General features: G+C 42.3%; 1 protein-coding gene across 1 annotated transcript in view; it reads right to left on the reverse strand.

The window, feature by feature from the left end:
* The window catches only part of ACAP3 (ArfGAP with coiled-coil, ankyrin repeat and PH domains 3), a 254,819-nt gene that overhangs the window by 91,059 nt on the left and 137,687 nt on the right, over positions 1-26,073 (reverse strand). The window contains exon 4 of the mRNA XM_068240606.1: positions 23,849-23,902. Within this exon, the coding sequence (XP_068096707.1) occupies positions 23,849-23,902 (54 nt within the window). The remainder of the gene's footprint in view (positions 1-23,848; positions 23,903-26,073) is intronic.

Consider the following 26,073-nt stretch of genomic DNA (forward strand, 5'->3'; position numbering starts at 1 on the left):
GTTGCTTTGTTTCATCTCCCTAGTGCACCTTGCAACATCCACCCACCACTCACCCATCCACACATGTGACTCCAGACACTTCAGCGCCTGTCACTTCTCCAGAGGTCACATGACCAATATTGGAGTTAAAAAAAATGTATATACATTTTTATTAAATCTGACTGATTTGCACGAATTACTTTGCGCTGCGAAGGAGAGCGGATATGAACAAAACCTTGCATGCTGCTCTCACGCTTTCATTTTTGAGCTTCCCATTTGCCAGTGAAGTCATCAGTCACATAAGTCAGACACTTGGGAGACAGTGCGGATGGAACAAAGTCCACATTTTACAGGAAGTCTTCCAAACCTGCCTATTTCTTCTGCAACCTCTACCTGTGGAACAACCCATCATTCAGACCTGCAGTTTACATTATGGGCAGGATTGATAACAAGTTTTCATCATGCATTCAGTTTGTATGAGCAGAATTTGTGAGGGGTTCACTTTAAGGTGTAATGCTGTCACATCTTTGCTGCCTCGCTGTCAGTTTGACACGTTGCCTGCGCTCATATGGGCCTGTGTTTTCCCAACTACAAAGACATGCATATGCAAACATAGCAAAATGCCAGGCCTGTCAGATGCTTTGCATTTCCAACAATCTGTGTTGACTCGTTACTGATTCAGCCTTGATAAGACCAGCGATTAGCTAAAGCAAGGTCTGTCTGCTTAAAATGAACAGTGGCCTTTCATACTAATGCTAGGTGCACACGTTAAGTTTTTTCGGTCGATTCTGCTGTTCGATCGATTCACTTCTATGACAAATCGAGCAGTAAAACGATCGAAAGTATTATCGGACATGATGGAAATTACCAATCGAACGCATCTATCAAAAGATAAAATGTAATGTGTGTACCTAGCACAAGGGCCTGTTTCCACTACCCTGCGATGTTCAATTTGATTCCGTTTGCTAACGGATCGCATAATGCAAGGTGTATTAAACTAATGGAACCAGCAGCAATTTCCATTAGTGTTATTAGATTTCCTCACGATTTTGGTCCAAGCGCAATCGCATAGTGGGAATTGAAATGCGATTACAATCGCGTTTCATAGTGGAAGAGAGCCCTAAACCCTCGGGGACACTGCCTTCAGAGCTAGCTGTAATGTTAGGTACACGCGATACAATTTCCCTGTTAGATGCAAGATCGATTTTTTTCAACATGTCCGATCTTAATTTCGATCTATTTTCTTATCAATTTCCATAGAAGTGAACAGAAATCGATCGGAAAATCGATAGTAATTAAGATCAAACATGTTGAAAAAAAAAACGATCTAGCAGGTAACTCTAACAGAAAATTGCATTGTGTGTACCTAGCGTAATGCACTACTTCAACATTTTACCCTTTGTGCAAACTGATATTTAATAGGTTTCTTAGTAATCATTACAACTTTATTAAAAAAATATAAGATAAAGGGTTGAACCAGAATATGCAAAGCAATACCTCACACTGCAGTTTGACTCACACAAGAGGAAAGAACCTTTTCCCTTACTTGAAACCTAGATGGGAAATATGGAAAGGAAGCTGGATGCACAGGTACTAAAAGACCTCAAGCTATCTGAAATGTAATTAAGTACAGGCACATTCAAGCTCAACCAAACATGCAAGTTCACTGCTATGCAAGAAGAAGTGGTGCGCACAGTTATGTCTACCACCATCATAGCTAAAGGTAAGCAATAGTGGCTAGTCAAGAAAATCCAGCTAACATTTTCACTTCCTTTTCACACAGAGTTGGGCCACAGCATCAAAGGATGCCTGTACAAACATATCCCAACCAATTAGGACAACAAGCGGTCTGACTGGATGACTAGAATTTGATGTCTGTAGGATAGGGAGAGTTATAAACTTTTAAGTTAAAAAAAAACTTTAAAAGAGAAACCATAACCAAGGATTGAACTTAATTCCAATAAGTAGTCGATACCCCCTTTCCCATGAGAACTCTCTATCCTTTCTGAAATGGATCATCATGGGGCTCTGTATGGCGGTGGCGGCGCGGTGTGTGTGTGGTGTGTGTGGTGTGTGTGGTGTGTGGTGTGGTGTGTGTGTTATACCTTTAAAATCAAAATCAGACTATGGGATAACAGGAAAGTCTTCTTTAGGATAAGAGCTATACGTACAATGGTTTATTCTCATCAGTTTATTTTCACTTTAGGTTTGCTTTAAGTTTTTATTAGATATACAGAGATCCAGTTGATGCTTGTTGTGCATGTCTGTAGTAAACTTCCTCCAATGTCCAGTGGCAGCATATAAGAAAACCAGCAGTGACACAGGAAAAAAATCAGTCAGCAGTCATAACACAGGAATGCTGCATGTAGAAGCATCACTTTACTGTCGGCAGCCGGAAGAATCAATTATACAAACACGCCTCTTGCAAGTTACACGCAGTTAACAGCAGCACATAACAAGATCTTATCACAATTGTATCATCACAGCTAGCGGCAACATTTTGTGCATCATCAGGTTCATACAGGGTGCTTTAACATCTTCAGTAACTTATCAAACAGGAATATACTGTATATGATGTGTCACAATCATGAATTGCTTCTGAGGGCCCTTTTCCACTCCAAAACGCAACTGCAAACGCATGCGTTTTGAATTTGCGTATTTCCCAATTTTGATGTGCGTTTGAGCGTTTATGTGTTTGCCGTTTCTCTGACTGGCAAGTGTTGTCTTGATTGTTTAAAACTGACACTAGTGGTTAAATCAATACAAAACGCAAAACGCATTTCTATGCATTTTTCATGCCTTCCTATTCTTTACATTGAAACGCAAAACGCATCATAATCGCACAGATATGTGTTTGCGTTTTTTTAAAAATCAGAACGCAGCATAGGACAAGGCCACCCAAGATTCTTATTTTAAACAGGCTGTACTTGAGAATCAGCAAACGCATGCGTTTTGCGTTTTTGGCAAAAACGCAGCTAGTGGAAAAGGGCCCTCAGGGTGGGTTTCCTTACAGCAAACCTCTATTAATAATATGCTGACAAGGCAATGAGTGGCACGGTTTACGTAACTTGGCGCCAACTTTGGGCGTGACAATGTTCACATTAATAATGCATACTTACCTGCTATAATCTTCCTTCTACAGCTCTGGCCAAAAGTTTTGAGACTGTCAAAAATATTAGTTTTCACAAAGTTTGCTGCTAAACTGCTTTTAGATCTTTGTTTCAGCTGTTTATGTGATGTACTGAAATATAATTATAAGCACTTCATACATTTCAAAGGCTTTTATTGACGATTACATGAGATTTATGCAGAGTCAGTATTTGCAGTGTTGGCCCTTCTTTTTCAGGACCTCTGAATCGATTTCTGGGCCAAATCCGGACTGATAGCAACTCATTCTTCATAATCACTTCTTTGAGTTTCTCAGAATTAGTTGGTTTTTGTCTGTCCACCTGCCTCTTGAGGAATGACCACAAGTTCTCAATGGGATTAAGATCTGGGGAGTTTCTAGGCCATGGGCCCAAAATTTTAAGATTTTGGTCCCCGAGCCACTTAGTTATCACTTTTGCCTTATGCTCCATTGTGCTGAAAACTGTTGGATTGTTGGAAGAAGTTGCTGTTGGAGGGTGTTTTGCTACCATTCTTTATTCATAGCTGTGTTTTTTTTTGGCAAAATTGTGAGCAAGCCCATTCCCTTGAATGAGGAGCAAGCCCATTCCCTTGAATGAGGAGCAACCCCACACATGAATGGTCTCAGGATGCTTTACTGTTGGCATGACACAGGACTGATGGTAGTGCTCACCTTTTCATCTCATGACAAGCCTTTTTTCCAGATGCCCCAAGCAATCGTTTTTTGGGAGAGAAGTGGCTTCTTTGCTGCCCTTCTTGACACCAGGCAATCTTCCAAAAGTCTTCGCCTCACTGTGCATGCAGATACGCTCACACCTGTCTGCTGCCATTCCTGAGCAACCTCTGCGCTGGTTGCACTCCGATCCCGCAGCTGAATCCTCTTTAGGAGACAATCCTGGTGCTTGCTGGACTTTCTTGGACGCCCTGAAGCCTTCTTAACAAGAATTGAACCTCTTTCCTTGAAGTTCTTGATGATCCTATAAATTGTTGATTTAGGTGCAATCTTAGCCACAATATCCTTGCCTGTGAAGCCATTTTTATGCAACGCAATGATGGCTGCATGCGTTTTTTTGCTGGTCACCATGGTTAACAATGGAAGATCAATGATTTCAAGTATCACCCTCCTTTTAACATATCAAGTCTGCCATTCTAACCCAATCAGCCTGACCTAATGATCTCCAGCCTTGTGCTCGTCAACATTCTCACCTGAGTTAACAAGACGATTACCGAAATAATCTCAGCAAGTCCTTTAATGAAAGCAATGAAATGCAGTGGAAAGTGTTTTTTTGGCGCTTCAGTTATTTTTCATGGCAAAGAAGGACTATGCAATTAGTCTGAACACTCTTCATAACATTCTGGAGTATATGCAAAATGCTATTATAAAAACGTAAGCATCAACTTTTCTAATTCCCAATATTTTTGACAGTCTCAAAACTGTTGGCCAGGACTGTAGTTTTTGATCACTCATCTTTACTGCCACATAAGTAAATGATCGATCCATGCAGCTTTGCCGATCCCCCCCACACACACACACACACCTGTGTTTCCCTACCCACATGCTCATGTTTAAAAATTGTAATTCATCTAGGTGAAGGTGCTAACAGCAGGCTCTGCTTAAGCTACTACTGCTTGGCTCAGCTATATTGTGCTGTTCAACCCACAAGGAGTGGAGCACAGACAGAGCACTCTGAAATTATTAGAGCCTGCAACTTTTCAAAGTCTATACAGCAGAAAGTGGCTAATGAGGGGCTCCTGATTAAGTATGTTACTGGATATCATCACACGTTTTGCAATAGAAACCTCACCTGTACACCAGTTCAGCAATGCAGCTGAGATTTTAACATTTAATTCCTTTCAAACTTTTAACTCCTTTCACAATATATATGTTGCACATCCTGAAAAATATTGATGCTGCAATGCAACCTGGACAGTGCAGCATGCATTCCATGCACTGTATGCTTGCACCACACGTGTCGCTCTGTCAGAAATTGGAAATCCTGCCACCTCAAATTCACAGTGCAAGCCACCACTGAAATTTAATCGCATCACATTGCAACGCAGTTGACGTAATGTGAAAGGAGCCTTAAAAAGAAACAGTAACCAAGCAGTGAACTTCATCCCAATCAGTAGCTGATATCTTTCCCACGAGAAATCTTTACCTTTTCACAAATGGATCATCAGGGGCCTCTGTATGGCTGATATTGTGGTGAAACCCCTCCCACAGTGTAATGACAGGACCATGGTACTGACATCACACTGTGGGAGCCTTGTTGTATTGTGGGAAATAACAGGGGTTTCCAACTGCCAAAAAAGCAAGCAGCATCTCCTTCCACTGACATCACCTGCCATCAGTAAAAATGTCACCATGTGATAAATGTTAGAATATAAATCAGGGAGAGGAAAGATTTTACAATGAGCAAACATTGACTAAATCATTTATACATAATTATTGTAAAAATGAAGCATTTTTTTTATGACATTCTCACTGGAGTTCCTCTTTAAACCAAAGCCATTCATACTGACATTTTTCAGACAGTTGCAGAGACAAGCAAAGTTGTATGGCAGTGTAATAGATGCAGAACTCAATCACTTATCTATACTTCAGAGCACAGAAAAGAGGCTTCAAAACATTTATTAAACGCATAATGACCTCAGTACATAAATTAAAGATTTAATTAAAGTAAATGGTGCATATTGTAGCTCACAAAAGTAAGTACAACTCTCACATTTAACTCAATACCAACAATAACACACAGCCATTAAAACTACTTGGGGACCGCCTAATGCCGATGGGCATTGCAAGCAGCCCCAGGACCGCTTAATGCCAATTGGTGTCAAGTCCCGGGGCTGCAGTTTCCCTTGGAACGGTCGCTCGCATGTGCGATCGTTCCCTGCCACTTCACAAACAGAGTTCCGTGATTAGCCTGCTAGCCGCCGATCGCGGCTAGCAGGCTGTTTGTAAACGAAAGTGGAAAGAAATCCCCTTTGTTTACATCCGTACAGCGCTGCGGTTCCCGGCAGTGCTGTACGAGATTGGCAATCCACGGCCTCCGATTGGCCGGGGAGCGCCGTCCTCTCATAGGCTGATGCCTATGAGAGGCGGAACAGGATGGATCGCCGTCCTGTTCCAATTCAGGACACGGAGGGGAGGAGAGAAGGGGAGGGAGAGCCTCAGAGGCTGGGGGAAAAAAAAAACGGCCACACCCATCGGACACCTCGGGCGGCATGTCCCCTTAGGGACAAAAAAAAAAAAAAAAAAGAAGAGGTGAGTCCGATTGCTGGGCTCCATAGCTGGGCTGTGCAGGATGATGAAAAGCCTGCACAGCCCAGCTTAACAAAATACAGCCTGGTTGTTGGGGGGGGGGGGGGGGGGGGGGAATTAACACTGCGGTCAAGTGGTTAATGTCTAAACCACTGTCAACAAACAGGAGCAGCACACCCCTAAGAGCAGAACGTCAAAATTGTGCCCCATGCGCCAATATTTTGTGTGCCAACCATTTTCCAGCCTGACAAAACCTTTATAAAACTACGCTGCATACACATACTATAGACAGGTACAATATATGTGGTGTGGCATGAAGCACCTAGGGCCTGATCATATAATGGACATACAGCTGTGGCTGCTCCTCTATATTTGGGCTTTTTCACATTAGCTAGCGCATGCACGAACCCGATTATGATGAACGACATAATGTCAGCAAATTGCTACAATGGAACGCTTTGTCTAATAAAAAAGGTAACATGAAAGGCCATAGACTTTCATGTTACCCCGCTTACCGCATCCTAGGAGCGATCTGTCAAAACGGACGGCTCAGCTCTTAGGGCTGGTGCACACCAGAGCAGTTCTGAAGCGTTTTTTTTAAAACACTTGCAGGGGGAAAACCGCTTGGCTAATGAAAGGGAATGGGATGGTGCACACCAGAGCAGCTCGTTTTTTTCCACAAACGCAAACTCGGGGGTTGCAGCATTTTTTAGATTTCTGAGAAGTTTCTGTCACAATGTTAAAGAGACTCTGCAACAACATTTTTAGCCTCATTTCTTCTATCCTATAAGTTCCTATACCTGTTCTAATGTGGTCTGTCTTAAAGAGACACTGAAGCGAAAAAAAAATGATGATATTATGATTTGTATGTGTAGTACAGCTACGAAAAAAAACATTAAAGGGGCCCATAAACTGAGCCGATTTTCTGGCCAACCGATCGATCCAGATCGATCGATCGATCGAAAATCGGTTGGCCAATCGACCGATTGATGGATTTCTGTCGAACTGGCAGGATGGAAAATTTAGGTCGATCTGATGAGATTGCTTATCATTTTGCATTGGCCTTAATGGAAATCTGATGGCAAAAAAATGCCATCAGATCGAATTTCAATAGATTTCAAACTGAAATCTATTGGAATTCTATCCTGGTAAAAAATGTTCTAAAAACGCATCAGATAGATCATCAGATGCATTTCTTATCTATCTGCTGCCAATCTGACGAGTGTATGGGCACCTTTAGATCAGATACATCAGTCTAATTGTTTCCAGTACAGGAAAGGTGGCCATACACTGGTCGATTTGCCATCAGATTCGACCAACAGATAGATCCCTCTCTGATCGAATCTGATCAGAGAGGGATTGTATGGCTTCCTTTACAGCAAACAGATTGTGAACCGATTTTAGCCTGAAACCGTTCACAATCTGTTGTGGTGGTGCTGCTGCTGCTGCCCCCGCCCGCATACATTAACTGCTCCGCCGGCGCGACTCCAGTCTCCCGGTCACCGCTGCTCTGTCTGCGCTCTGGTCTCCAGGTCCGGCATGCCTCATTTCTTCTAGCCCGGCAGGAAGTTTAAACAGTAGAGGGCGCTCTACTGTTTAAACTTCCTGCCGGGCTAGAAGAAGTGAGGCATGCCGGACCTGGAGACCAGAGCGCAGACAGAGCAGCGGTGACCGGGAGACTGGAGTCGCGCCGGCGGAGCAGGTAATGTATGCGGGCTCTATTGCGTCGGTCGTCGGGCACTCGAACGCCGCTAGCGATGCGCTCTTTACCCGCGGGCGATCGACTGTTATTTTCCGCACGGAGCGATCGACGGGATCGGACGAAATGGATCGAAATTCGGCGTGTAGCGTGAACGATTGGCAGCAGATTCCATCCCAGTGATCGAATCTGCTATCGAAACGGGCGCAAATCGGGCCAGTGTATGGCCAGCTGAAGAGTTGAGAAACTCCAGTTGTTATCTCTATGCAAAAAAGCTATTAAGCTCTCCGACTAACTTAGTCGTGGAGAGGGCTGTTATCTGACTTTTATTATCTCAACTGTAAGTGGACTGTTTACTTTTTCTCTGCTAGAGGAGAGTTCATTACTTCAGACTGCTCTGAAAGACTCATTTTGAATGCTGAGTGTTGTGTAATCTGCACATATTATGGAGTGATGCAATGTTAGAAAAAACACTATATACCTGAAAATAAAAATATGAGAATATTTTCTTTGCTGCTAATCTTCTAGTAATTATTCATAGTACACAACCAATTCATTATATCATATATTTTTTTTCGCTTCAGTGTCTCTTTAAGGTAGCCATACACTGGTCGATTTGCCATCAGATCGACCAACAGATAGATCCCTCTCTGATCGAATCTGATCAGAGAGGGATCGTATGGCTGCCTTTGCTGCAAACAAATTGTGAATTGATTTCAGCATGAAATAGATTCACCATCTGTGAAGCTGCCGCTCACCCCCCCCCCCCCTCCCGCCAGCTATACATTACCCGCTTCGCCGGCGCGAGTCCCCGCTGTCACCGCTGTCTTCTTTTCTGCGCTGGGCTAAGAGTCCGGCTGGCTTCACTGAACTTCCTGTCCGGGGAACAGTAGAGGGCGCTCTACTGTTTAAACTTCCTGCCGGGACAGGAAGTTCAGTGAAGCCAGCCGGACTCGGAGCCCAGCGCGGAGAAGAAGACAGCGGAGAGAACTGGGACACGCACCATCGGAACAGTTAATGTATTGCAGCTAGCGTCGGTCGTTGAGCATTCGAACGCCGCTATCAACGCACTCCAGACCTGCCGGCGATCGAGCAAAAACTTCCGCACGGACGGATCGACTGGAACTATTTCCGACGGAAATTGATCCTTCTGTCAGCGTTTGCGCAACAATTTCACAGCAGATTCGATCACAGTGATCAAATCTGCTGTATATCGGTGGGAAAATAGTTAGGTGTATGGGGCCCTTTACTGCAGCCTTTCCTAGTTGCACAGTTACTGTAATATCTCTGTTATCTAATCTTTCCTTTGTCAGCTTTGTTGGCTGAGGCAGGAATCTGCTGCTCTGCTGTGATAGGATAGAAGCTATACACACCCTCTCCCGGCCCCCTGCAGGCTCTGTATGAGTCACAGACTGAGCTTATCACAAGCTGGTTAGCAGCCATGTCTTTTGTTTGTAAACAATGTCTAAAACTGGCAATTACAAGCCAGGATTGCAGCAGGGAGTGGCAGAAACAGCGAAGAGGGGCCCAGGAGAACATAATGAATAGAATGGTATGCTTTTTATTGTAAGAATTTCAGAGAACAGATTCTCTGTAAAGTATAGGAAAGTGGAAAACTGCTCTGAAAAACGCTAGATCAGAGCGGTTTTCCAGGCGTTTTTGTTGCAGAAGCTGTTCAGTAACAGCTTTAACTGTAACAATATTTGTAATCTGCTACACAAAAACGTTAAAAAAAAAAACCGCTAGGCATGTTTAGAAAACGTCTCTAAACATTCCTAGAATCGCTCTGAAATCTGCTTCAAAAACCTATAGCGTTTTGCAGATCTGCTAGAGGTTTGTGGTGTGCTCTGGGCCTTTGTGTGAGAGAGCCCTAGCAGTTGTAAAATGGAGACAATCACCAAACTCAACAGGTACGCTAAGCACACCAGAGGGCCACAGTAATATTCATCTTGTGATTCTGCTGGCTGAAACCACGTCATTTTTTTTTTCTTTTAAATGGCTGACGTGAAAGTTTGACCTTAATGTCCTGTCGGAGAATCTTCTGATAGTTGTCAGCATGGATAGCATAGCATTTCATCTACAGCCTTGTCTACTAGCTCCCCCTCCCCCATAGTCAGCACTTCTACATTAATCATCCCTCCAGAGACAGGATGAGGGAAGACCCCTTCCAGTAAAAAGCACTGAGGGGAGATAAGGAAAAGCTCAGTGGATGCTTATTTCATATCTGAATGTTTCCTGTGAGGCAGCGCCTCTCCAGGCATCTTCCATACTCCTCCCTGCTGTCTTCAGCTAAACCCATCTCATGAAGTCATCAGGAAATGAGAGGGGATTTGCTGGGTGACCTTCCGCTGCCTCCCACCTCCGTAGCTCAGTATCAGCCCTGCTCCTGACGCACACAGAGGATGCTGGCAGCTCTTGGCTGCATGCTGCTGCTGCTATTCTGAGGATGGAAGGGGGATTATAGAAAGCCAACTGCTAAATCTGTGCATTTCCCTTTTCCTTCCAAACTACAGGGAAACCAGACCACTCCTCTGCATTAGATGGCACTACATTGTCTGTAATGTTATTTATATGCCCACTAAAGAGCAACTCTTGAAATAAATGAACATTTTGAAAGGGCTGTAAACAAATGAATCAACCTTATGGATACTTAAGCTGCAGCTCCTAAGGCCCCGTTCAGACTATGTGCGTTCCTAGCCGGTTTTACAGAACGCGTATGGGCAGACTTTGCGCATAGTAACGGCTACTAATGTTTTCTAATGGCCTCGTTCACATGTATGCGTATGAAACGCATAGGTTTCTCATCCGCATTGCTGCACGCAATTCTGTGCGTCACGCACAGAAACGGATGCAATGAAAGTGTATGGACGCGTATCAAAAACTCGTACTATTGCTTTTTAGCGTACGTTTCCCATCATTCTTTTCTGTTTCCTGTGTGACGTGTGTGCGCAAACCGCAATAGAAAACGCATTTGAACGCAGGAAAACGCATACAAACGTATGCGTTTTTCAACTTGCTTTTCTTTGAATTTCTATGGGTTCTTCAAACGCTGAAAGTATGAACAGGGCCTAAAGGAAACTGTATTGTTTTGTTTCCAAAAAAAAAAAAGGGCTGACAATGCCAAACGACCAAATGCAAAATGTTGACTGTAAGGTCATCATTTGTTCAAACAGCAGAAAATTGCAATTCTGTCACCCACTATGACCTGACCAGAATAACATTTCCAGGACCACTAGACATGACCTTACTACAATTCCATCACAACATGGCCATAATACACTTCTATCATGCACTATACTGGCATCATGAAGAAGAGAGAACCGAGAGCCCGATATGGTGTAGTATGTCAAGGTAATTGGATAATTAGAAAGAGTATGAATTGTATACTCACAAACCAGGGTTACCTCCAGGCAACCACTGTGTAGGCAGGTGAGGAGATTAGCCTGTCCTCACTCAGGAATAAGAAGTCGCTCTCTGTAGGCTTGAAAAACAAGAAGGGGTATCCCCCTCCACCAAAGGTGGATACAATCAGTATTATGGTAGAGAACAGAGGCGCCAAAAGGATAAAAACAATATTTAAAAGTTTTAAAATTATTGCTTAGGAGGCAGTGGTGGACTCACCTCCCACAAGCAGACACAACAACTGTGTATTCACAAAAGGGACATTTATTGGTATACTCCAAATAAGGTTGCAACGCGTTTCGCAGGTCAAACCCGCTTCATCAGGCAATTACAGGAAGGAGCACACAACTGGGGGTAAGAGGCAACACATTTGTACAAATCCTGAACAGACTGCATATCAATAAACATAAATATTTGTATGATGGAATTCACTGGTGTGATTTAAATTAACGGGAAGAGGTGGCTAATTATTGTATTTTGGGGGTGGAGGGGGGGCGGGGAGAGGGGGGGGGGAAAGAGGACGGAGGGCCGGGGGGGGGGGGGAAATGGGGAAAGAATTGGAGATGGGAAATGGGAGGGGGGGGTTTGTTTTAGGGGGAAGAAAGATAGTGGTAATTTTAAGTATTACATCATAGCATTAATATTCATAAACATAATCATAAACATAATCAAACGTTAATCTCAAGCATGTGGCGAGATACTTTCATAACATACAGTAAACAGTATCATAATTCATATATATATATATTTTTTACCCATACATATGTGTATTGGGAGCGGTTAGCCTATATGAAATAGTGCAAAGGAGTTCAGGGCTGGCAATAGTACATTGGGTATTTAAGAAAGACATGCAGAGTAATTTATAGAAGACACATAATGAACAAGCATCAAACAAGATTCACTTACCAGCAGTATGTCCAGATAGCACCTGGCGCCTCAGTGGCCAAGTAGTACTGAACTGCTGTTTATATAGTGTTGAACTCCTCCCCTTAGCTAATTGGAATGTGGGGCGGGCACTTAGTTACGTCATTACGCATGTGTACATGCGTATTTTGATGCGTATTGGCAGTGGCTGGATAGTGTACTGGCTAAGGGTGCTGCCTTTGACATGGGAGACCAGGGTTCAAATCCCGGCCAAGTCAAGTACCCATCCAATAAGGAATTCAAGGCAAGACTCCCCAACAATGCAGGGTGGCCTCTCGAGCGCGTCCCTGTGGCTGCAGCTCTTGAGTGCTTTGAGTCTGACGGGAAAAAAGCGCTATGCAAATGTTTGGATTATGGATTATTATTAATGGCGGTCAAGGATTACGTATGCGTACTTGCGTATTTTGACGCGTAATGGCGTATATGGATTGCATATTGTCAATGCGCGATGAAAAAGGGGCGCATGCGTACTAGCATGATGCCATGCGTACGGTGGCATGGAATGGGAATGTGGCGTATATTTGAACGTGTTGGAATGCGGAACCATTGCTCAAAATAAGAGAACCACTATTTAATATTAATACATTTCAGGTTACTTGATCTGACAGTATATACCATTGTGGCTGTACAATTCTATGCAATTATTGTCATACGATTTGCTCTGCATTGCAACAGTACTCTCTATCAATGTAAACGCATATACATGTAAAAATGAGTAAAATTGATAATACAAATAAAAAAATATAAAAGGTTCCGACTAGCCAACTAAGACATAGAGTATGGATAAAAACATGATCACGTTGGAATACTAAGCATAACGTTCTTAACATAAATACGCTCAAAAACAATTATAAAAATGAGCTAAAAACCCAAGAGGAATATAATAGTAAATAAAATAAATAAAAAAAAGATAATAAAAACTCGAACTTATAACACAGACCGATAAAAGAGGCGACTAAGTTAAAATAATATTGGAATGTTATGATCAGTGAATTTTTTCTAGTTGTTCGTTGAGTCCCTCCGGAATGAGAGTCCTCAGTATTTGTATCCAGAACATTTCTCTCGCTTTCAGTATTTCAAAAGCATTGTGCTGTTGTGGGTTAATGGATTCTATAAGTGTTATACGGAATAAAGTGGGGTCATTGTGATGGTGAGTGCCGAAGTGTCTCGAGACGCTGTGAAGGGGAAAGTTTTTCAGTATGTTTCTTTTGTGTTGTCCAATTCGGCTGCGTGCCGGTTGTGTGGTACGGCCCACGTACTGGAGGTGACACGGGCAGGAGATCACATATATGATATATCTTGAAGTACAGGTAATCGGGTGTTTAATTGGATAGTTTGTTTTGGTGGCATTGGAGCAGAATGAGGTGGTGATATTGATAAATGGGCAAGCTTTGCATCTAGTATTATTGCATGGAAAACAGCCCGGGGAGTGTGCAACGTTTGGAATTGAGTTGGATATTTGTGTACGAAGTTTGCTGGGTGCTAGTAAGTTGCGCAAGTTGGGGGCTCTTCTAAAGGTGATTTGAGGTTTTTGTGGGATAGATTGTCGCAGATAAGGGTCTTGTAGTAGAATATCCCACCTATTCGTTAGAATTGACCGGATCTGTGGGTGTTGGGCATTGTATCGTGTGATGAATCGGGGGCAGTCCACGCTAAGTGGCTTAGTGAGGAGCTGAGTTGGGTTGTGCGATGGAGTTGTTTTGGCTTTAAATTTCGCATCCTTGATAAGCTTTTTGGGGTATTTTCGTAAAATACCCCAAAAAGCTTATCAAGGATGCGAAATTTAAAGCCAAAACAACTCCATCGCACAACCCAACTCAGCTCCTCACTAAGCCACTTAGCGTGGACTGCCCCCGATTCATCACACGATACAATGCCCAACACCCACAGATCCGGTCAATTCTAACGAATAGGTGGGATATTCTACTACAAGACCCTTATCTGCGACAATCTATCCCACAAAAACCTCAAATCACCTTTAGAAGAGCCCCCAACTTGCGCAACTTACTAGCACCCAGCAAACTTCGTACACAAATATCCAACTCAATTCCAAACGTTGCACACTCCCCGGGCTGTTTTCCATGCAATAATACTAGATGCAAAGCTTGCCCATTTATCAATATCACCACCTCATTCTGCTCCAATGCCACCAAAACAAACTATCCAATTAAACACCCGATTACCTGTACTTCAAGATATATCATATATGTGATCTCCTGCCCGTGTCACCTCCAGTACGTGGGCCGTACCACACAACCGGCACGCAGCCGAATTGGACAACACAAAAGAAACATACTGAAAAACTTTCCCCTTCACAGCGTCTCGAGACACTTCGGCACTCACCATCACAATGACCCCACTTTATTCCGTATAACACTTATAGAATCCATTAACCCACAACAGCACAATGCTTTTGAAATACTGAAAGCGAGAGAAATGTTCTGGATACAAATACTGAGGACTCTCATTCCGGAGGGACTCAACGAACAACTAGAAAAAATTCACTGATCATAACATTCCAATATTATTTTAACTTAGTCGCCTCTTTTATCGGTCTGTGTTATAAGTTCGAGTTTTTATTATCTTTTTTTTATTTATTTTATTTACTATTATATTCCTCTTGGGTTTTTAGCTCATTTTTATAATTGTTTTTGAGCGTATTTATGTTAAGAACGTTATGCTTAGTATTCCAACGTGATCATGTTTTTATCCATACTCTATGTCTTAGTTGGCTAGTCGGAACCTTTTATATTTTTTTATTTGTATTATCAATTTTACTCATTTTTACATGTATATGCGTTTACATTGATAGAGAGTACTGTTGCAATGCAGAGCAAATCGTATGACAATAATTGCATAGAATTGTACAGCCACAATGGTATATACTGTCAGATCAAGTAACCTGAAATGTATTAATATTAAATAGTGGTTCTCTTATTTTGAGCAATGGTTCCGCATTCCAACACGTTCAAATATACGCCACATTCCCATTCCATGCCACCGTACGCATGGCATCATGCTAGTACGCATGCGCCCCTTTTTCATCGCGCATTGACAATATGCAATCCATATACGCCATTACGCGTCAAAATACGCAAGTACGCATACGTAATCCTTGACCGCCATTAATAATAATCCATAATCCAAACATTTGCATAGCGCTTTTTTCCCGTCAGACTCAAAGCACTCAAGAGCTGCAGCCACAGGGACGCGCTCGAGAGGCCACCCTGCATTGTTGGGGAGTCTTGCCTTGAATTCCTTATTGGATGGGTACTTGACTTGGCCGGGATTTGAACCCTGGTCTCCCATGTCAAAGGCAGCACCCTTAGCCAGTACACTATCCAGCCACTGCCAATACGCATCAAAATACGCATGTACACATGCGTAATGACGTAACTAAGTGCCCGCCCCACATTCCAATTAGCTAAGGGGAGGAGTTCAACACTATATAAACAGCAGTTCAGTACTACTTGGCCACTGAGGCGCCAGGTGCTATCTGGACATACTGCTGGTAAGTGAATCTTGTTTGATGCTTGTTCATTATGTGTCTTCTATAAATTACTCTGCATGTCTTTCTTAAATACCCAATGTACTATTGCCAGCCCTGAACTCCTTTGCACTATTTCATATAGGCTAACCGCTCCCAATACACATATGTATGGGTAAAAAATATATATATATATGAATTATGATACTGTTTACTGTATGTTATGAAAGTATCTCGCCACATGCTTGAGATTAACGTTTGATTATGTTTATGATTATGTTTATGAATATTAATGCTATGATGTAATACTTAAAATTACCACTATCTTTCTTCCCCCTAAAACAAACCCCCCCTCTCCCATTTCCCATCTCCAATTCTTTCCCCATTTCCCCCCCCCCCCCCCGGCCCTCCGTCCTCTTTCCCCCCCCCCTCTCCCCGCCCCCCCTCCACCCCCAAAATACAATAATTAGCCACCTCTTCCCGTTAATTTAAATCACACCAGTGAATTCCATCATACAAATATTTATGTTTATTGATATGCAGTCTGTTCAGGATTTGTACAAATGTGTTGCCTCTTACCCCCAGTTGTGTGCTCCTTCCTGTAATTGCCTGATGAAGCGGGTTTGACCTGCGAAACGCGTTGCAACCTTATTTGGAGTATACCAATAAATGTCCCTTTTGTGAATACACAGTTGTTGTGTCTGCTTGTGGGAGGTGAGTCCACCACTGCCTCCTAAGCAATAATTTTAAAACTTTTAAATATTGTTTTTATCCTTTTGGCGCCTCTGTTCTCTACCATTATACTGGCATCATGACTGGACCCCTAGACATGACTATAATACTATTCCATCACCCATCAGCATGACCTTACTACAGTTCCATCACTCATACTTCCCAACACAACATGGCCATAATACACTTCTATCATGCACTATACTGGCATCATGACTGGACTCCTAGACTATGAGGCTGGTTCCACAGAAGAAACCAGCATCAGCGATGCGGTGAGACGCGCCCAACGCACCACATCATAAATAAAAACGGCCTTCAGGGGTTCCCTGTCTGGCCACTAGCCAAGCAGGAAGTGATGAGCGCTTGCCGGCACTTCCTGCTTTGTGTAAACTATACACTTCTGCACATGCAAACCGCAACGTCGCCTCAGTAATTTTTTCAACATCCATGCATAGCCATAGACTAACAGGACTTCCGGGCTGACGCAGATCGCCACATAAACAATGCAGAGCTGCAGCGTTAACGTAGTTCTTGACCTGCGTTGGGGATGCTGCAGAAACATCATTTCCGTTGCGTCACTCCGTAACATCATAGGATGAAAGTCTCCATGAACTTTCATTGCACGGCTGTGAGGTGCGGTAAATATACCGTACTGCCTCGGTGTGAAAGGGCCCTAATACCATATCATCACCCACCAGCATGACCTAACCACTAGACACGACCTTACTACAATTCCATTACTCATACTTCCCAACACAACATGGCATACACTTCTATCGTGCGCTATACTGGCATCATGACCGGACCCCTAGACATAACTATAATACTATTCCATCACCCACCAGCATGACCTAACCACTGGACATAAAGTTACTACAATTTCCTCACTCATACTTCCCAACACAGTCTGACCTCCTTGACATTGAGAGGGAGGTTCCTTGACATGGTCATGATACAATTCTATCATTCGCAATACTGGCATCATGACTGGACCACTAGACATTGCCATAATACTAGTCCATCACCCACCAGCATAACCAGGCTACTGGACGTTCCCATATTACAATTCTGTCACTTAATATATCCCCAGGGCTACCTGAGCATGAGACAGTCATTACATATTTCTATTATCCACCAGCCCCAACTACAAGGGTGCATGACCCCATTCAGCTACATTATAAATTGACTGAGGAGTGTAGATTTATGGCTGCTGGACAGCTAAACCAGATGTATCAAACTCCCATGTGAACACAGCATAACCATCCAACCCTTTCAGGTCATAGTCTGCCCCCCTTTTAGGCCGTGTTCACAATGCGTTCCAATCGTGTCAACGTTGGATTTTTTTGTGCATTTTTTTGCGATTCCTTGCGCTTGGGTGGGCAGTGCGTTTTTGTTGAAAGCGCTTTTCCAGAGCGGGTTTTTAATTCACTCCCTGACGCAAGTCGGGAAGTGAATTCTTTGTCCTGGAAAATAATAAATACAATGTATTTATTCTTAAAAACACAAACGCAATCGATGCACAAAGCGATTTCGTGGAGCGTTTTGCGTTTTTCCTATACCGTCCATCGAGGCAGAATCAGCTCAAAAAAGGTACAGGCACCGCTTTGCAAACGCTCAGATGTGAACTCTCTCGTAGGGAATAATTGCACGTGTTGCAAGTGTTTTTAGGGCGATTTTGAAAATCGCCTGCACTTGAAAAAAGGGCAAAAACGCTCTTAGTGTGATTGAGCCCTTACTTCTTGACTTGTCAAAAACAACAGAAATTGGGAAGGGGAGAGGTTAGCTGCAGGACTGTCTGCATCCTAAATCTATCAGAAAGTACTGAACCACCAAAAAGTTTAGATATCCCCAAACAGTCACATTACAGCATCTTTCACCATCGGCACCCCTAGAGGATACATTCTCATGAAAACTAGAGGGAGACATATTTTGTCCTCTTCACTTCCTTACTTTGCTTTGAGCAAACCACTTCTCAGATGGCCTCACTTATCTTATTTACAGCTCAGAAATGGGACAGAGAACAGGAACTATGCCACACTAAAATTCATTATCCCCTTCATAGATTACTGGAGTTGTAAAAGTCTTAAAGTATTACATCACAGATGAGCGAGGACACTGGAGATCAATGATGCAACACTCTGGGCTGTGCAATGTCTTTGAAGTAGAAACCGTTTTAAAACCTGAACTCCTAAGGAGGCATTTATCTACATGTGATAATAAGGTGATGCTTGGAATGTCAACAAGCAAGCTGCAAGAACAATTATGGATTAAATGACCATAAGAAAAAACACCAACCCAGCATCAACCCAGTGCTGAATATGCTCCTAATGCAATTATATTCTATACAGAGATGGTGTGGCATCTCCCAATATGGACTGGGTACTAGATGAGATCAAACTACATTTCTGTTACACTCTGTATAGGCAGGAACTACAGCACAAACTGACCAAACTACTCAATAAAACAAGTCTACATTATTATATTCTGCAGAGACATGAAACACTTCCACATTTCCACAGGTGATGTGATTTCTAGACAATCATAATATTATATTATATATAACACAAGATACCCAGCTGAGTTAAGATCTACTGGTTTATGGCACACCTTAAAGAGACTCCGTAACAAAAATTGCATCCTGTTTATCATCCTACAAGTTCCAAAAGCTATTCTAATGTGTTCTGGCTTACTGCAGCACTTTCTACTATCACAGTCTCTGTAATAAATCAATGTATCTTTCCCCTGTCAGACTTGTCAGCCTGTGTCTGGAAGGCTGCCAAGTTCTTCAGTGTTGTGGTTCTGCTATGAACTCCCCCTTCCAGGCCCCTCCATGCACACTGCCTGTGTATTATTTAGATTAGGGCAGCTTCTCTCTTCTCTCTTATCTTTTACAAGCTGGATAAATCGTCCTCTGAGCTGGCTGGGCTTTCACATACTGAGGAATTACAGACAAAGGCAAAGCTGTTTGCAGGAAGAAACGAGCAGCCTGAAACTTCAGTGCATGAGAACTGCAGGGGGAAAGAAACACACAAATGATCTCTTGAGATTCAAAAGGAAGGGTGTATACAGCCTGCTTGTGTATGGATGTATTTTCTATGTGTGGACATACTGTACATCAACCTACTTCCTGTTTTGGTGGCCATTTTGTTTGTTTACAAACAAACTTTTTAAAACTGTTTTTAACCACTTTTAATGCAGCGAGGAGTGGCGAAATTGTGACAGAGGTTACTAGGAGATGTCCCCTAACACACTGGTTTGTTTACTTTTGTGCGATTTTAACAATACAGATTCTCTTTAAAGAGACACTGAAGTGAAAAAAAAGGATAATGAATTGGTTGTGTAGTACAGATAATTACTAGAATATTGGTAGCAAAGAAAATATTCTCATTTTTATTTTCAGTTATATAGTTTTGCATCATTCTCTAATATTTGCAGTTTACACACTACTCCTCATTCTAAATGATTTTACAGAGCAGGCTAGTGAACGTTTGTCATTGTATTTTCTTTTTCTCTGCAGAGAAGGGTTCAGACACTTGAGATAATTAGCCTCAGAAGACAGAGCTCTCTCCGACTTTCAAAGTCGTGGAGCTCAGTGGGTCTTTTGCATAGATAACTGGAGTTTCTTAACTCTTCCTGTACTGAAAACCATATTAGACTCATGTATCTGCTCCTAATGTTTTATTTCTTAACTGTACTACACATACAAATCATATAAGTTTATCTTCACTTCAGATTCCCTTTAAAGGATACATGAGGTGACAAGTGACAAGATGAAATAGTGTATGTACAGTGCTAAGCACACACAACTATGCTCTGTTCCTTTTTTTCTTTTTCAGGTATGCAAGTGACAGCTTCTGTCTGGGTCGGATTATAGCATAACCCTCACTGATAAGGAATTCCAGTCATAAAAGACTTTTTGAGCACAAAATGGCTTCTGAGAGCAGGAAAGAGATAAAAAGAGTAAATAGTTAATAGATTTTAGCTCTGGCATTCTTCAATGCATGTGTCATTGTACATAGGCAAAGAAGCGGTAAAAAAACGTAAAAAGTAGATTTAAAAATAAAAAGTAATTTTTAGGAGAAAGGGGATAAATCGCATTGTTTATTTTCAGCTCGTATTTCCTTTAAGGGAGGGTTTACACTTGTCTGCGGGGAAAACACAGCATATTTTAGCACGTGGATTGTCGGACACCATGCACATTCGTCTGTGCCTAAAACATGGCACTTTTCCCCACAATTTGTAATGTGAAAACAACAATATATGTTCATATACTTAGAAAGCTGTATGCCTATCTGCTGCTGGTATTCTTCAGTAATCAGTAAAATGCAGAGCAGCAGCTCAGGTTCTTGTGAGGTACTATTAGAATTACCCACGTAGGCCTGGTGCACACCAGAGGAGTTTTTCTGAGCGTTTTGAGTTTTTAAATCTGCTGCTAATGATATCCTATGTGTCTGTGCACACTGGAGCAATAAGGTTTTGTAAAAAACCCCATAGCATTACATTGGGAAGAGCTTTTAGAGGTTTCAAAAGCTCTTCCCAATGTAATGCTATGGGTTTTTTTTTTACAAAACCTCATTGCTCCAGTGTGCACAGACACATAGGATAACATTAGCAGCAGATTTAAAAACTCAAAACGCTCAGAAAAACTCCTCTGGTGTGCACCAGGCCTTAGTGCTTTCGGTAGTTTCCGCCGGTCAGTCTTTAGGTCTCTCTGGTTAATATAAGGGAAGCACTTATCTGAATGTAAGTGAATATCTTGCGGGAAAAATCAGCCTGTGCGGTTCTTCCATTTACCCTGGCATCTATAAACACTTTATGAGTTGAATGGCTGACATTTCAATTATTTGTGCCTGACAGAATGTGTCCCGGCCTGCTTAATACTACCATTTCTAGGTGCTAAGGCTTTCCCTGAGCTGTCTGCCCGAATCCCTCCACTAATCATCCCTCACAGCCAGCTTCATTTTCTAAAAGATCATCTTGTGTTGCTCTGAGCCAGGAGACTTATCAGCCTGCAGCTCCGTGTCCCCTTTAAACTGTCACTTGTCTGATTTAGGGTGAAAAACTGGAAAGAGATGACATGATCCTCTCTCATTTCCTGGGCTGCGAAGGCTGCAACATCTGGCGCCCCCCATCACGGAGAGATTATGCAACACCCAGCCGGGCTAGCAGATGTGCGCAGCAATCTCTGGAATAATCCAGTCTCAACAAGCAAATGAGAGGAGTGCTTTAAATAAGCAGAGTTCTACTTGCCCGTTTCACCCCGTCCAATACGGACTTCATAAAAAAAATAAAAATAAACCACAGAAGCGGATAAAAGTCATTTCTGGCCATCAAGTGTCCCCACATCATTCAAAATAACTGGCAGATAAATATGGCTGATGGCTGCCAGGCTTCTGCTGAGCTACAGTCCACAGCATGCTGGTAGCTGAAAGGTAATCACTGTGTAGACCATGTTGATCTACAATTAATATCTGTGATATGACTGGAAAAAAAACCCCGCCTACATAAAAGTAATAAACATAAAAGCAATACAATACAAACAAAACTAGATTTACTACTACAGAGGGGGGGGAAGAAAAAAAAAATACTTCCGATCTGAAATGAAAAAAACATTGATGAAATAATTGTATCTACAGTTCTACTCCTAAACAGAACTTTCCTGGCGTAACAGTCTTATTTTGAGTTTTAAAGTAGAAAATAAAGTTTAAAGTTATTATTGACTGATTTTTTTTCCCCTTTAAAATACAGCTTCCCTAGAGAATAACTGCAGCAAATAGCTTGGCGGTTTTCTCCGAGCAGAGAGGGGAGGCGGGGCCAGTCATCGAATCTAGTGATGCGGGGTCTTCTGTCAGGTAAATATAACTTTTTATTACTGGCAGGCTGCAGGATTTTCATCTGCACTCTGGAGATCGCTCAAAATCAGTCTTATCACCCGAACGACAGTCTGTACACACGCCCAATTTGGCGTGCGGACGACTGAACGACGGGACGTTCAAACGACCCGTCGTTCAGAAAAATCCGACGTGTGTATGGGCCTTTAGGTACACTTTAAGATGGACCAGCAAACAAACTGGCAACATGTATCAACCCGTTCCTGACCAATTACCTCTAAGGGCTCTTTCACATCAGACAACGCGAACAGGAGCCGTTCTCCTGCACGCGTTGTCTGCCTGCGGCGTGTCGTCGGGTATCTGCGGTGCGACGCAATCAGCGGCGGTAGCTGGTAATTAAACTTGACGGAAAACGCCGGCTCGCGGGTGCGTTGGAGGAAAAACTGCGCCCTTTTGCACCATGGTCCCTCCTTGTGATAAGGTGGAGGAGAAGGAGACAGAAAAGGAATGAGATAAACTGTGTGGAGTTTGTATGTTGCTCTTGGGTTTACTTGAATCTCCTCCCACATCACAAAAACATACCAATAGGCTGACTGGCTTCTTTCCGAATACTGGCCCTAGAATTTGGTCAGCACATTGTAACCTCCACTGGGTAACGGTGGTATATGTGAATGGCTCCATTTAGTATGCTTCTGTAATGCACTCTGTAATAATTGGCTATACAGAAATATATACTAGAAATATTTCAATTTTGCCGAGTGAAAAGAAAACCGTACATTTTGATAAAAGATCATGTAATTTACTGTAACTGCAGCAAGTAGCTAAAAATCTCAACATACACAGAGACAGCAGCAGTCACAAGGCATTATAGCATTATCACCTGCTTCACAATGCACGGGTACATCTTTCATATCTCCAAGAGACATCCCAAAACATACAAATCAAGTACCAGGATCCATTCACTGTCAACCTGTCATTTTTCAAATCAATTTAATAAATCTATAGGCGAATATTAAGAGTATTCAGCGAGAACTGTGAGCTGAAAATTGACAGGTTTACCAAGGCTAGAATACTAAAGCCATCTCGCTGAAACAACAGGAATCTTAAGGTGGACCTAAAAACTCAGAACTTCCTCTTTACTCTAAAAGATATGCAGTAGCATAATAACCTTACATTTCTTTGTGACAGCTGATACAAATCAGTTGAGGATGCTGGGTGGGGAGGGACCTCTCCACATTAATATTAAGAAAAAAGAGAGAGACTTTCAACAAAACTATAGAATGTTCTTTAATAAAATCAGGTAAACCAACATACAATAGCCGATAACAAAACAAACCAGGACATCTTTAGTTTACTCATCAGGCTGAAATACAATATGCCTTCTTTGAAATAGGACAGGTGCTTACCATGTGATAGTTAACCATTTCCTGAAGACTATCCCCAAATTTATCCAGACACTCCTGTAAGCAAACAAAAGATAAGGATATTTGTTTTACAGTGTGCAATACTGCAAATGTTAAAGAAATACTGCGAGGTCAAAAAAGGGATCAATTAAATAGTACTGTCAAAATGTAGTAATGTGTGTCACAGAAGTTTCCTGATCCAGGGACTATTTCTATACTGACTGTGTGACTTTCCTGAACGTTACTAGGGTATACTTACTATACTCACAAACAACCAATCCAATTCCATAACTCCTGGTGCTGGACTATGTGTAAACAGGGGCAGGACTTGGCTCCAAGTACGGTTAAGTGCCTGTGCATATGGATCCCATTTAGAGAAATACAACTTCTCTGTAATAATCCCTGGATCAGCAATGATGTGGTGGTAACAGATGACTTCAGATGACCTAGAATTCAAAGCATGATCACTGGAAACACTCCAGTGAAATGCAGTGGTCCCTAGCACCTCTACTTAGCAACAGCAGGGGTCACATGCCTCACTACTCATGACCATTCATGCTTAACTATGTGGGTGGCCGTGGCTACACAAGTGTCGTTCCTTGCACAAAGCAACAAAAATAAATCTTTTGTATACATTCACTTCCACAGAAAAGCCCAATCTTGTGGGGTTTAGCTGCTGATCATGGGCGTAACAATCACCCCTGCGACCTCCACCATTATAGGGGTACCTGGAGGCTTTTGGGAGCCCTTCTTCTCCCTCTACCCAACCACAAGGGCAGACAATTCGCCATGCAAGTAGCGAGTAGCAGGAGGGTCTAATTTTTTGCTGCTTCCAGATGCTGCTTGTTGCGTGTTGGTCCAGTATTAGTCATGGAGAGAATCCAAAGACATAACAACAAAAGTTGTTTAGGTGATACCTTTAACCACTTCCCAACTGAGGGGTTTTACCCCCTGACCACCAAAGCAATTTTCACCTTTCAGCGCTCCTTCTATTCATTCGTCTATAATTTTATCATTACTTATCGCAATGAAATGAACTATATCTTGTTTTTTTTGCCACCAATTAGGCTTTCTTTAGGTGGGACATTATGCCAAGAATAATTTTATTCTAAATGTGTTTTAATGGGAAAAAGGAAAAAATGTGGGAATTTTTTTTTTATTATTTTTCAGTTTTCGGCCTTTATAGTTTTTAAATAATGCATGCTACTGTAATTAAAACCTATTAAATGTATATGCCTATTTATCCCGGTTATAAAACCGTTTAAATTATGTCCCTATCACAATGTTTGCCGCCAATATTTTAATTGGAAATAAAGGTGCATTTTTTTCAGTTTTGCGTCCATCCCTAATTACAAGCCCATAGTTTATAAAGTAACAGTGTTATACCCTCTTGACATAAATATTTAAAAATTTCAGTCCCTAAGGTAACTATTTATGTATTTTTTTTAAATTGTAAATTTTTTAATTTTTTTTAATTACAAAAAAAAAAAAATTGGGGAGTGTGGGAGGTAAGGAGTTAATTTTTTGTGTAAAACTAGTTTGTGTGTAAAAAATGGTTAGGGTGTAGTTTTACTATTTGGCCACAAGATGGCAACAGTAACTTTTTGTTTCATGCGACCTGCAAGCGTCCTTCCGGACGCTTGCCGGAAGTAGAAAGAGGCTGGGACTTTGTGATTGCTCACAATGATCGCGCTGCTCAGCCGAGCGGCAGCGGATCATTGCGGGGCTTAGATCAACGAACGGGAATGGATTTTCCCGTTCGTTGATCTCTGAGCGAGCGGGCGGCGGCGTGTTTACTAGCGGCGGGCGGCGTGTTTACGAGCGGGAGCACGGGCAGCGGCGGGAGAGCGCAAAGTACGGATTTCTCCGTCCCTGGGGGTTAAAGGATGGAAAAAGGGACGGAGAAATCCGTACGGGCGGGGGTAAAGTGGTTAATGACTAACTGTACAAGATTTCTTTGCAAACTTTCGAAACTTTAAGTTTCTTCTTCAGGCATATTTCAGAACTGGCTCAGTTGTTCTGAAACATGCCTGATCCAGTCCTGAAACATGCCTGAAGAAGAAACTTAAAGTTTCGAAAGCTTGCAAAGAAATTTTGTACAGTTAGTCATTAAAGGCATCACCTAAACAGCTTTTGTTGTTATGTCTTCTGATGCTGCTTCACAGCAGAACACTCCCTGCTGCTATTCGCTGCCTCCGTATCACATGACCGCCATGGGCAGATGTGCA

This window comes from Hyperolius riggenbachi, chromosome 6, assembly GCF_040937935.1.
Source record: "Hyperolius riggenbachi isolate aHypRig1 chromosome 6, aHypRig1.pri, whole genome shotgun sequence".
NCBI classification, from domain to species: domain Eukaryota; kingdom Metazoa; phylum Chordata; class Amphibia; order Anura; family Hyperoliidae; genus Hyperolius; species Hyperolius riggenbachi.